The sequence below is a fragment of the Rhinolophus sinicus genome, linkage group LG01 (assembly GCF_036562045.2).
Source record: "Rhinolophus sinicus isolate RSC01 linkage group LG01, ASM3656204v1, whole genome shotgun sequence".
Taxonomy (NCBI): Eukaryota; Metazoa; Chordata; class Mammalia; order Chiroptera; family Rhinolophidae; genus Rhinolophus; species Rhinolophus sinicus.
Genome location: NC_133751.1, coordinates 94,955,672 through 94,968,909, shown reverse-complemented (window position 1 = coordinate 94,968,909; position 13,238 = coordinate 94,955,672). Strand labels below are relative to the sequence as shown.

Below are 13,238 nucleotides of genomic sequence, written 5' to 3'. Positions count from 1 at the left end.
GCTGGGCACAGAAATAATTGACCTGTCAGGAAGCAAGCATGGTTTTCTCCCCAAGCCAGCAGTAAGGCAAATGAGTAACCAGTTCTCAAAAGTTATTTTTCAATGCAGTCTACTTAATAACTACAAAATTGATAGACCAGTGGTTGGATTTATGTCATTGTGCCATATTTTGGAACAATATTATCACATAGAGGAATAATGAAGAGTGGGATTGTGGTATGTGTGTGCCCCATATCTCAATGCACATGTGGCCGTACCTCTGAAATATGTCAGGACAAATTTACCAAAATGAAAGACTTGATTGATAGGCTTTAAAAATATATTTTACAATTCAATTGTACATATTTTCAAAGGGCTAAATTGTATAGAGTTATGAAAGCATTGACCTTTTTATGTAAAAAGTCTTTAACCACAAAAATCCTGTGAATTTTGTTTTAACTGTTAGTACTTTGATATTGATTTTCCTTCCTTTGGTTTAAATTCATAGATTCACTGAGAATTGATGTTTTCCAGCAAAATTAGTATTTCTTAGCTCTCAGATACATTGGATGGGAGATGCTGCAGTCTAAAATCAGATTTTTTTTTTTTTCTCTCATTCACCTTTTCTCAGTATGGTTATAGGAGAAACCATAAAGGAAGACAATTGTAGGACAATAAAATTTGTCACATTTGACCAAACATGAACTGTTTTCATTTATATCTTCAGAGTTCCTTACACATCAATATAAAATAAGTCTTAAATCTTAAATTACGGGTCAGTTTATAAAAGACAATTATTTTTCCCAATATGAAAACAAATATTTTTTGTTGTTGGCGGTGAAATTTATAGCCGTGTTTCTCTTTTTATTTATTAAACAGAAACTAAAACAAAACAAAAAGGTTGTCAGTAATACCACCACTCAGAGATAATGACTGATAAAATTTGGAGTACATCTTCTCAGAATACTTTTGATGGCAGTAATTTGTTTTTTCCCCAAAAAAACGAGAGCCTATTAGAGTCAAAAGAATCAAAGTTGTAGAATTCGACATACTTGGGTTCAAATTCTACTTTTTTTTTTTACTTAGTCTCTGACAGTAGGCTTTAATTTTCTTACCTGTAAAACTGAGATAAGAGCTGGTTTTACTTCCCGAGATTATTGTGAGAATTAAATCCTACACTTAGCTCATTGCTGGGTATGTATAGAAAGCGCTCATTAGGATGTTAGCTGTTAAATTTATTATTGAGTGCACATTACCGCAGCTGTTGTATTTGCTTTAAATTCAACCATTATATTTAAAAGACATTTTGTAAAAAACTGTCACTGTTGAATGCTATATGCAAATTTAGATCTCCGGAAACCAGACCCTCATGCACCTTGTCTTCATATTCATATTCTGTGAGCAGGATTAATGCACCCCAAGACTTACAGTTTGTATTTATTATGATTACTTCCTCTGCAGCCCCAAGTGCCCCTCCACAATCTGTCACTGTGCTGACCGTTGGAAGCCACAACAGCACAAGTATCAGTGTTTCCTGGGATCCTCCTCCACCAGACCATCAGAATGGAATTATCCAAGAATACAAGGTAGGACATGAGTGAAGAAGGGTGGCTGACAGAGAAAGTTTCCCGGAGGAGTCTCAGTGTCGCACGGATGAGGCCCATCTCTAGTGTCCCTCTTATTGAGCTTGAGCGTAAATTAATTTTTTTTGTATCTTGTGTAACAGGTAAAGAAACACGTGCATAGAGGATTAGAATGTAACTCCAGGTCACAGATAACACAAACTTGACAAGTAAACCATGACAGTGAAGTGTTTTTTTGGTATTAGAGCTCTGTGTAACAGGCCTAAGGCAGCATTCTTTTCTTTTCTTTTTTTAATTAAAGTTTATTGGTAACAATTATTGGTGACAATTATTAGTAAAGTTATTGGTAACATTTATTGGTGACAATTATTAGAAAGTTATTGGTAACAACTATTGATGACAATTATTAGCAAAATTTCCTAGATTTCAGGTGTACAATTCTGTAATACATCATCTATATATCAGATTGTGTGTTCACGACCCAGAGTCAGTTATCTTTCTATCACCATATATTGGATCCCCTTTACCCTCATTTACCACCCCCCCAACCCTCTTATCCTCTGGTAACCACTAAACTATTGTCTGTGTCTATGAGTTTTTGTTTTTTCATTTGTTTGTCTTGTTCTTTTGTTGTTTTCAGTTTCATATACCAGATATCAGTGAAATCATATGGTTCTCAACTTTTTCTATGTGACTCATTTCGCTTAGCATAATTATCTCAAGATCCATCCATGTTGTCACAAATGACACTATTTCATCTTTTCTATGGCCGAATAGTATTCCATTGTGTATATATACCACAGCTTCTTTATCCAATCATCTATCGAAGGTCACTTTGGTGGTTTCCATGTCTAGCCACCGTAAATAAAGCTGCAATGAACATTAGAGCACATATGTCTTTATGGATAAATGTTTTCAGATTTTTGGGGTAGATACCCAGGAGAGGGATTGCTGAGTCATACGGTAATTCTATTCTTAATTTTTTGAGGAACCATTCTTAACCTGTTCTCAGAAAAAGCTGCTTCAGGGATTTAGAGAGTTGGGGTGCCAATAGGAACGTGGGTCATACCAGCTGTCACTCTAAGTTCTGCTTTTATCAATTTATTGAAGTTTTGTCAAATATTTCATTGGGGAAAAAAGGAGACATTGAAAATATAAATTTTGAAAATACTGACTTACAAAAAAACGACTGGTTTTTCTCATTTTTCAATTGAACTTGTTGCTGTTTAGAGACAGTATATATCCATTGTTTCCTCACCAGCATTTGATGTTTAAGAGACAGAAGATGTCCAACTTTTAGAAAAAAAGATTTTGATTAAGTGATGTAATTAGACCGCATGTGAGAGTAAAACACCTCATTAAACCTTGTAAAAATGTTAATACCATGAGTTTTTGCTATTAGTAAATATTTGTAGAATTCTGACAATAGCATACCAGATAAATATATTAGATAACATACAATAACATACCAGATAAATCTATAGAAAACTAGACACCCCACTTCAACCCCAAAATTAATACATGGTATATGAAATTAAGCTGAATAATTTCACTCAAAACATTGAAGATTGAATTATGTTATTTCTAAGACAAATGATGAAGTTTAAATAGAATTTTCTTAAGTTAATGGTTAACTAACTTACTTAAGCAAGTGGGCAGAGTATGCATAAGCACTTAAACTTACTCCCATCACGTTATAAAGACATGTGCAGAAGAAATACAAGAATGAGTGTTTTTGCAATAGCATAATTATGTAGATTCTAAAGTTTTACAACTGCTAGGACACATTGGTTTAAGAGCAAAAAATAATCCATAGTGTGTGTGTGTGTGTGTGTGTGTGTAAGTGTGTGAGTGTGTGTTTTAATAAAGTTAGGATTTTAATCTTTATCATTTGGGGCTAAGTATCATAATCTTACATGTATTAAAAATTGATAATTTAAATTATAAACTTTTTTCACTCATATGAGATTGTCATATTTTGGTAGCAAAATATATATTTCGATAAGGGCTAAATATTCCTTAATTAATAACATAGGTATCGTAGTATAAATAAAAGAAGAATACAATTCACAGGAATTATTTTAAAGAAAAAGTTTCAGGAACTTACCTGTTTCAGAAAAAAACACCCTGTATGTTCCTACTTATGTGTCTGCATGTAGATTATAAAGTACTGTATAATATGAATACAAATATGTATATAGAGCAGGATTCTTTTTATAATACAGTTTACAGTAACAGTTGCCATATCCAAGAAGAAAGTATGCCTTAAAATTTGATTCTTACTCGAAGTAAAAGCTTTCCTTGCATCAGTGTTTAAAGATTTTCCACCACTTTGTTTTCATGCACGTATATGTGTGTAAATATGTTTTGATCAATATTAAGATTTATTACTGTCAATGTAAATATTCACTTTAATTTCATCTCAGTCAATACCTATAACTTAAGTCAATTAATCTTGTTTACTACTTCTGTGTACGTTAATATTTTCTTGAAAATAATAAAATATAAATTAGTTAGATATACACCTATATGCCTTGAATATTACAATTCACAATCACCATATTTTAACAGACTATGTGCTTAATAATCTTGATAAATAAATTAAGCAGAGGAATTTATATATTTTAATCTGTGTGCTAATGCTGTTTTCAATCAAGGACCACTTCCCAGAGGTGTTAAGGGAATTACTGTGTTATGAGCATTCAGTGTTGATTGTCAGATATAAAGGAACATGGCATGGTTTTAGCTTTCCTTATTGTCTACCTTTAATACACACACACACACACACACACACAGTGCAGAAATTGTGTTTCAGAAAATGTCATTTACAAAACTTCTATAAGCCTAGGAAACAGATTTGTCACTACTAAAAAAATATGTATTACATTGATCTAATTACCAGAAAGGATAATCTCTCTTATCATCTGTTGTTATTTACTTTACACTTCTGTAGATCTGGTGTCTGGGGAATGAAACACGATTTCATATCAACAAAACTGTGGATGCCGCCATTCGATCTGTAATAATAGGGGGATTATTCCCAGGCATTCAATACCGGGTAGAGGTCGCCGCTAGTACCAGTGCAGGGGTTGGAGTAAAAAGTGAACCGCAACCAATAATCATCGGTGAGTAACAACCTATGTGGCCTGTACTTCAGAATCAATCAGCTGGTAACAAGGCAGACTGTTTTTTGAATCTGTATCCTTAGAGTGGATGTACAGTAATGAGTGACAGGGTGCACACATCATACAGTCAAACGGGTTAGCGTTCTAGAGAGTTTCTTACAAAAACGATTTGCACATGCCCTTACGACTACCATAAACTTCTTAAAATTATAATCACTAAGAGTTTGACCTCTGAAAGTTTGTTTGAAAATTCTTTTTAATCCATAGTTTTATTAGTAATTTTGATGTCATTGAAACATAACAGAGAATTAGGCAATTGAAGAAAGTGTATGTTTCATATCTAGATATATGTTGTCTCTTAGACAGAAAAATGTCAAAATTTAACCAGAAACAGGCCAAAAAGTACTTTATAATCCAAACATACTATCCTAAAGAAGAAATCCCTATTAAATCTACTATCATCATTTTAGAAAATTGTTCCCTATCACCATGGATTATGTTTGCCTGTTCTTGAAATATATGTAAATGGAATCATGCAGAATACAATATTTGTTTGTCTGGCTTCTTTCACTAAACATAATGTTTTTGAGATTCACCCATGATATATGATGCAACTTAGGTTTTATTTGTGAGCAGTATTCATTTGTGTGAATATATCGTATTTTGTTTTTCTGCTTTTCTCTTCAGAGAATGAAATTCTTGTTTAAGCATTTTTGAGTACATATGTTTTTATTCCTTTTGGAGAAATATCTAGACATAGAATTTTTGGGTAATAAGGTTGATATAGTTTGACTTTATAGAATTTAATTTTTCAAATTGTTGTATGATTTTATACTCTCACTAGCAAAGAATGATTTCTACTATTTCTACATTGTCACCCACATTTGATGTTGCCAGTCTGTAATTTTAGCCATTCTAGTAGTAAGTGTAAAAGAAAAGTACCTCACTTCAGTTTTCTTTGATGAGTACTGATGTTGAATAACTTTACATCTGTGTTTTAGACATTCACATATTTTCTTTTGTAAAATTTTAAGTCTTTGCCTTTTTAAAATCATGTTGTTACTGATAAGGAGTTATATATACATTCTAGATACAAATTATTTGTCATATGTTTGTATTGCAAATATTTTCTCATAGTCTATGACTTCTTTATTCGGTTTCTTAATAGTGTATTTTGATGAACAACTGCTTTAAATGTGGTGATTATAATTTATCAAACGCTTCTTTTATGTTTTGTGTCCTACCTCTAGAGAGCAAAGATATTTTCTTCTATAAGTTTTATGATTTTAGCTTTTATGCTTAGGTTTATAATTCATCTTCAAGTAATTGCATATGGTTTGAAGGTTGAGGCATATTTATTTCCAAATGTATATAAAATTTTGCAGACATCATTTATTGATATATCCTTTCCCTAGTTAATCACATAATTATGGATCCATTCCTGGATTCCCTATGTTGTTCCATTTGTTTATATGTCTGTCTATATGCCAAACCACAGTCTTGATTACTGTAGCTTATAGAAAGTCGTGAAATCAGGTTAATGTGAATACTCCATCATTTTCTTCTCCAAATTGTTTTGGCTATTCCAGATATGCTTTTTCATATACTTTTCAAATGAGCTTGTCAGATTCTACAAAATTATGGCGGAATTATTGGTTGAAACCACAGTGACTCTATATATCAAATTGGAGAGATTAAACACTTTAATAGTGAGTCTTTCCAGCAACATGATGTACCGCTGCATTATTTATCTTTATTTTCTCTCAACAGTATTTTGTAGTTTTTAGTGTGTGGTATTACACATGTTGTGTTAAACGTTTTTCTAGACATTTGATTTTTTTACGCTAAGTGGATTTATAAAATTTTATTTTCCAACTATTCTGTGTTATATATAAATTTAATTTTACATATTGCTCTCTTACCTTACTAACTTCACTTTTTTATTTTAATAGTTGTGAAATACTTTTTTTGAGTGTATTTGAATAATTATCTGTTTTCTTTCTCCTCATTTGTGTTAATACGGTAAATTCTATTGAATGGTTTCAAAGGTTAATAAACTTTGGATTCCTGGAATAAATCCTGTTTGGTCAGGATAAATTACGCATTTTACAGATATTACTGGATCTGACTTGCTAACATTTGTTAAAGAATTTTGTATCTATGTTTATGAGGGATACTGATTGGTAATTTTCTTTGCTTTTGGGAAATCAGGGTGGCTAGCTTAATAAAATGCTTTTGGAAGTATTCCTTCTCTTCTATATTATGTAAGATTTTTTTCAGGCTTTGTATTATTTCTTCCTTAAATACATTCTAGAATTCAGTGGTGATATATGTGCCTAGAGTTTTCTTTACTTTGATGAATTTACAGTTATTTAGAATTTTTCTTCTCTGTTGTTTGTGGTAAATGGATTTTTAGTTTTTGCTCACCAGTGAGTTTGTTTCACCTATCTACGTTGTTGAATTTATTACCAAATACCTATTTGCAGTATCTCCTTTTGTGTAATCTTCTTAATTGTAATGTTTGCAGGATGTATAATAATGCTACCTCTTTTGTTCTTATATACTGGAGATTTATGTTTTCTCTTTTTATCTCTCTTTTCCTTTTTCATTGTCCCTACCCTCTCCCTCTCCCTTCTCTTTTCAGTTTTAACCAGTCTTGACAAGGAGTTACCAATTATATTAATGTTTTCAAAGTAAAAATTTCTGGCTTTGTTAGTTTTATTTGTTTTGTAATTAACCGATTTCTGCTATGTTTTATTCTATTTACTTTTATGTTGCTTCTTAAGATAGAAACATATCACTGATTTGAACTATTCTTATTTCTATTATGAATACTTAAAGTGATAAACTTTCTTCTAAGCACTTCTTCAGCTGAATCATACAACTTTCGATCTTTTATTCTATTTAATAACTTTTATTTAGTGACTTTTTAACATAACTTTTGATGTGCTATGTTTTCATTTATCATAGAGTTGAAAATACTTTCCACTTCCACTAAGGATTTCTGTTTGTTTGTTTTTTTCAGAGCTTATTTATATTTAGAAGTATATTGTTAAATTTCCTAATGTTTTGGGATATTCCAGATAGCTTTTTGTTACTGATTTCTGCCCATGAAGAAATAACAAGTATGCAATCTCACCATAAATAAGTAGAAAACTTGGCAAAATATGTGAAACTAAAGAACAGGATGGTGAGAAAAGGAATTTTATATAATACACTTTTCAGTTCTAGAATTTCAATTTGTTATCTTTCACATTTTCCATTTCCCTTTGAAATTTTCCATGTGTTCATTTATTATGACTATTAATTTAAGTTCATGAACATATTGTAATAGCTACTTTAAAGTTCTTTCCTCCTAATTTCAACATCTGTGTCATCTAATAGTATATTTCTATTGATTGTTTTTCATCTTGACCTTGGGTCATCTTTTCCTAATATTTTATTATTATTTTGCCAGTTTTTCATACCTAGTAATTTTTTACTGTATACGGGACATTGAACATGACGTACTATAAATTTTTGTGAACTTCTAAAGAGTGTTGATTCTGTTCTAGAGGCAGTTACATTGCTGGCTGAACATCTTGACCTTGTACTGGCTTATTTTTTACATTTTGTTAGTATGAAGCTGTTTATCTTTTGACCTCATTCTTAGGGCAAATCCTCAGTTTGATCTTTAATTCTAAGGCATGGCCCTCTTGAGGTTTCAGTGAAATCCCTAATGTGTTTATCTGGTGCCTCTAACTTGATGAAATTAAAATTTCAAACACAATCTTCTCTGCAGTGGACATCACCTGAAAAAGTCTGCTTAGTCTTTTTAGTCTTCCAGGTTTTGGTTTTCACCAGATGCTTGGAATCTTCTTTCTGCATGCATCGTTTAGAGTTCACCCTAGGATTGGGGTGGAGGGGTGGGGTGGGGGAGATTTTTATACAAATGTGGGAATGTCACTCCCCTGCAGCCTCCTCTTTCTCATGGTTTCTTTTTTAACTTTTAGTTACTCTGACAACTCTGAGTTCTATCCTCTGACACATCATATCAACAAGGTTGAGTTTTTCAGCTTGGGTTCTAGCTGCCTAAAGATCCTGAAGGGACAAAAGCGTCCTCCTAATGCAGATTTTCCCTGGTGCGGTTCTCTTCTTTCAAGACGCAAAATCTTCAGCTCTCCCTACTTTTATTTGCTTGCCAATGTCTTTAACTTTTAAATATATTCTCCTTGAAATTTACATATTTTAAAAGCACTTGTTTAGAAATTGGTACAAGTGAATGTGCCATTCCCATGGTTTTCTGCTTATTTTCTGAAGTGACGCACACAGCATACTGCCAATTTCTGGAAAATTGTTTCTTATTACAAAGTACTTATCATATATGGAGAGATTTAATATTCAGTCATAATTGTAATTTTTTTTCAGATTCTTCAAGTTTTTTTTCTTGTATATATTAAAAGCATTAAAGAGAAAAATTTATAGCATTAACTTTCCTCTAAATTGCCTTCCCTTTCTTAATTAGTCATACAGACTGAATTAATTTCTTAACCTGAGGGAAACCTACAATCTAGCCCTTCTGAGATTTTTCTAAAATAAATTGGAATAAGAAAGAAATACAAGTAAATCCAAAAGGATTTAACTGACATTTATAGTATTTAGATGTAAGCCATTAATTTTTAACTTAAAAAACTATATATGACACGTATTTAAAAGGTATAGTTTTCTATGAAATCTTCTAGATAAGTAAACAAAGCTTTGTTTTACAATCTCTCTAGTGCATATATGAAATAGATTGACTGAATATATTTTTTAACTCAAAGATAAGTAAGATTGCCAAATATCTACATTTTCCTTTTTTATACTCTTTAATAATAAATATAACTCTCAAACATGGGAAAGTTCTGTTGTTGCTGTTGTTGTTTTGTAGTTATTACCTATTTGCTTCACCATGCTTTAGGGATTTATTGCACTGAGAGGCAAGTAAATAATTGCAAGAATTATTTACCAAGCTCATGTCATGACAGTTAAAAACTGAAGAATTATATAGTAACTTAAAATAATAAATTTAATTTAGATTATTTTAAATCAAATGGAAAATTTGTCTTAACTCTTGTGTTACTTTAAAAAAAGGTTAGGTCTTCAAACAAACAAGTACCTTTTAACTTGTAGTTTAGTGTGTCATACAACTGTTTTCAAATATTTCTATGAAATACAAAATAATTTACTAAATGATTAGGAGATTTCATCTCTTATTCATACAGTTAAAACATGCACTATCCAGGTTGTCATCATAGAAAATGGAATCACTTGAAATAAACACACATGCGCGCGCTCGCATACACAAGTGCAATTCAACCAGGAAAAAGCTATTTGTCCTGAGAGATTTATTTCCATTTAATATCTACTATTGTACTGAAGAAGCCCTTAATTGTTTCTTTAATTACCCCTGCATATCTACCTTAACATCTTGTCTGATAACCTTATCTACACAACTGTTTTTCCTTAGTTGAAAAGTGATTTAGTGACGGCTAATCTCCTTTTCTATTTCAATTTATGCTTTCCCTATTGTCTATTCAGTACTGGAAGCAGCACTTGAAGTGATTCAAGCTCTACCTCATTTCCCCTTTGCTTTAATTAAATCATGTATTGGCATTTGATGTAATTTATCGCTAATAATTTTAGATTTGTCTTCTGCCAGACCATGTACTGTTTCATCTATTCCTTCTCAGTTTAGGTTTCATTCCAGAAAGTTCCCTTAAGGGACCATTAATTAAAATATTGTATAAACATAACCTTACTTAGGCTTAAAAGTAATATTCTTTTTTTGTCTGTAGCTTCCACTTATAAGATGAGTTTTACATCAAAGAGTCTGTAGTTCTATCTTGTTGCACTTACAGACACACAAATGCAAACTAATACATTTACGTATATAGGCATCAAACAGTATGCCATATAATAAATTTAGATTGACTTAAAACTTTTAGTAACATTACTTAATAATATAGCTATTGTTTGTTAAATCATTTGACTATTTCACGCTTACCATATATAGTTGATAATAATATGTGGAACAGCTGCAAACTTTCACAGTAATAGGTACAATTGAATCTGATGTGTCTAATTAATTTTTCGTCCAACAAATTAGTTTTGTTCTTCATTACTCTCCAATGGGAGGAAGACATTATAGTTCATTATATATTTTGTCTGCAAGAACAATGGAGCATTACAGGTCACACACATTCTTTGTCTATGCTCTAATTAGTCCAACTGACGACACTGTTTCAAAAATTCCAGCAGCATAAGAAATAGTAATACACCTAGGGTAACATGAATATTGCACTATATTACATGTAATATTTTATGGACCTTTTACACAAATGAAGGACAAAGTTTCTTTCCTTTTTGTTTTATATGGTGTTTTTGTTTGTTTGTTTGTTTTTTTAGTAACTACTATATTTCCCCGAAAGTAAGATCTAACCGGAAAATAAGCCCTAACATGATTTTTCAGGATGACATCCCCTGAACATAAGCCCTAATGCGTCTTTTGGGGCAAAAATTAGTATAAGATCTGGTCTTACTTTCGGGGAAACACGGTAGTGGTAGCTAGGAAAATCATTAGATATGTGTATGTCACATACTGAAAACATGAGCTCATTTTAAATACATTTTTGACTATGTTTATTGTTATAATAATTAAGGACAGATAGATTGGAGAAATGAACCACATTTACTACATAAGTGAATCTGGTTTTTAAACCTGGAATTTAACACAAAAAGCACTTCAGAAATGGAATATAAGTATATATAAGAAAATGCTAACAACTATGAGAAACAAGCCTGCATTCTGATTGGCTTAACAAAATTAAAAATTCTTATTTATAGCTCAGTCTCATATGGGTTAGAATAATGAAGGATGAGGTTTCTAGTAGTTACAGTTTTTCAGGGAACTTCAATCCTTCCAATCAACGGCTCTGCCATCTCTTAGGGGGTCAACATCCGTCCAATTTTGTCACAGTGGAGTATGGGTCAGGTCTGGAGGTTGTAAGCGTTACTTGTGCCTATGTATCAGTGGTCCATACTCAGTCACTTTATTGCACTCAACTATAAGGAGTCTGGGAAATGTAGGCTAATTTTCTGCCCTGGAAAAAAAGAGAAAGTGTTGTAAACAACACACTTGTAGTTTGCAGAACTCTCACATCTAAACAATTTACACCTTACATCCCTGAAGTTACCTGAGTGGCTCTCAAAGTAACCCTTAGCCTTAAATTGGCCATAATTTTGAGTCACAAACTACCGTGTTACTATTTACCTCTTCACATACATCATCTCTTAAAATCCTCCTAAATATGTGAAATAGACAGTACTGCTGCCAGCTAACAGAAACAGGTACTCAAAAAGATTAAGTGCCCCACGTAAGCTTACTGCTTACTTAGTTAGGAAATGGCAGAGATGGGTGTTCAAACATGGAACTTTGAAATCTCTGCTCTTTCTAATATTTTTCAGTGCCATGACAATGAAAACAATAAAAATCATACATTCTTTTGATGAGATATGCTGAAGTGTTCCATTTATATTTTGATTACAATTTATTTTTAGTCTTTGATCATTCACTAATGAGGTATGATTTTGATATCAGAAATCTTACTTCTCAGTGTCTAAATTCCTTAGTCTGTTAAATAAACACCTAAATCTTTGCTCTTCAGTGGCATTATGATTCCATGAGTTTTAAGCCTATTTAAAGATTTTCTTAATTATCTCTCAATGGTCTAAATTATCAAAAACATGATTACTTCTAGAATAATCTTAGTCCAGGTCTAAATGCATGTTTTAACTATGTAGACTTTAGAATTACTTTTAAAATTATCTTTTGAATTAAACTTTTAAGTGGATTTTCAAATTAGTTTCAAATACTTTAAGGGAACATGAGTTTTATATTTTCATGACATTTTAATTATAGATACTAACATTTATGAAAGGATGTTTACATAAGTTTGTTGTTTTATACAGCAGTTTTAATACATTCCAGAAAATTAATGGATGTTTGATGAAAATAAGTTCCTTGGTACAATAATATTAAGTTACATATTTTTAAATCATGAACATTTTAATTTCGAAAGAGGAAAGACAATTTGTAAATACCCTGGGCTGCATGTTGCAGGGTATTTTGTGTGTTGTTTTGTTTTGTTTTGGTTTTGTTTGTTTGTTTTAATTTTAACAAGATTGTATCAAAACCCACTTTATCTAACTGAAGAAAAGTTGCTGTTATCTCAACTCCTAGCATTTATGTTAGTACTCATTTGTAAGGCAATAAATCATGAAGCAGTTTGAATCTGTCCATTGTGAACTGAAACATAAAGGAGCAATGTTCTTAATCACATTTCAAACTCATAATTTGATTCTTCTTCTTAAACTCATAAAATATGCTCATCAATAATTGTGACAGACTCAGGAGAAAACAAATATTACCTGCTTTCAAAGGAATTTTCTAATTTTCTGTGCCTTTCCTGCACCATGCATGTATTGCTGTGTTTATTTTTATAATGTTTACTAAAACTATCGTTTCTTCTAT

The 13,238-nt window shown here is 31.6% G+C and overlaps 1 protein-coding gene across 18 annotated transcripts in view; it reads left to right on the top strand.

The window, feature by feature from the left end:
- ROBO2 (roundabout guidance receptor 2) overlaps window positions 1-13,238 on the top strand; it is a 1,656,458-nt gene that overhangs the window by 1,584,072 nt on the left and 59,148 nt on the right. For all 18 annotated transcript variants that reach the window (XM_074333484.1, XM_074333465.1, XM_074333474.1 and 15 more), the window contains 2 exons: window positions 1,441-1,565; window positions 4,516-4,687. In XM_074333484.1, coding sequence (XP_074189585.1) covers window positions 1,441-1,565; window positions 4,516-4,687 — 297 coding nt within the window. The remainder of the gene's footprint in view (window positions 1-1,440; window positions 1,566-4,515; window positions 4,688-13,238) is intronic.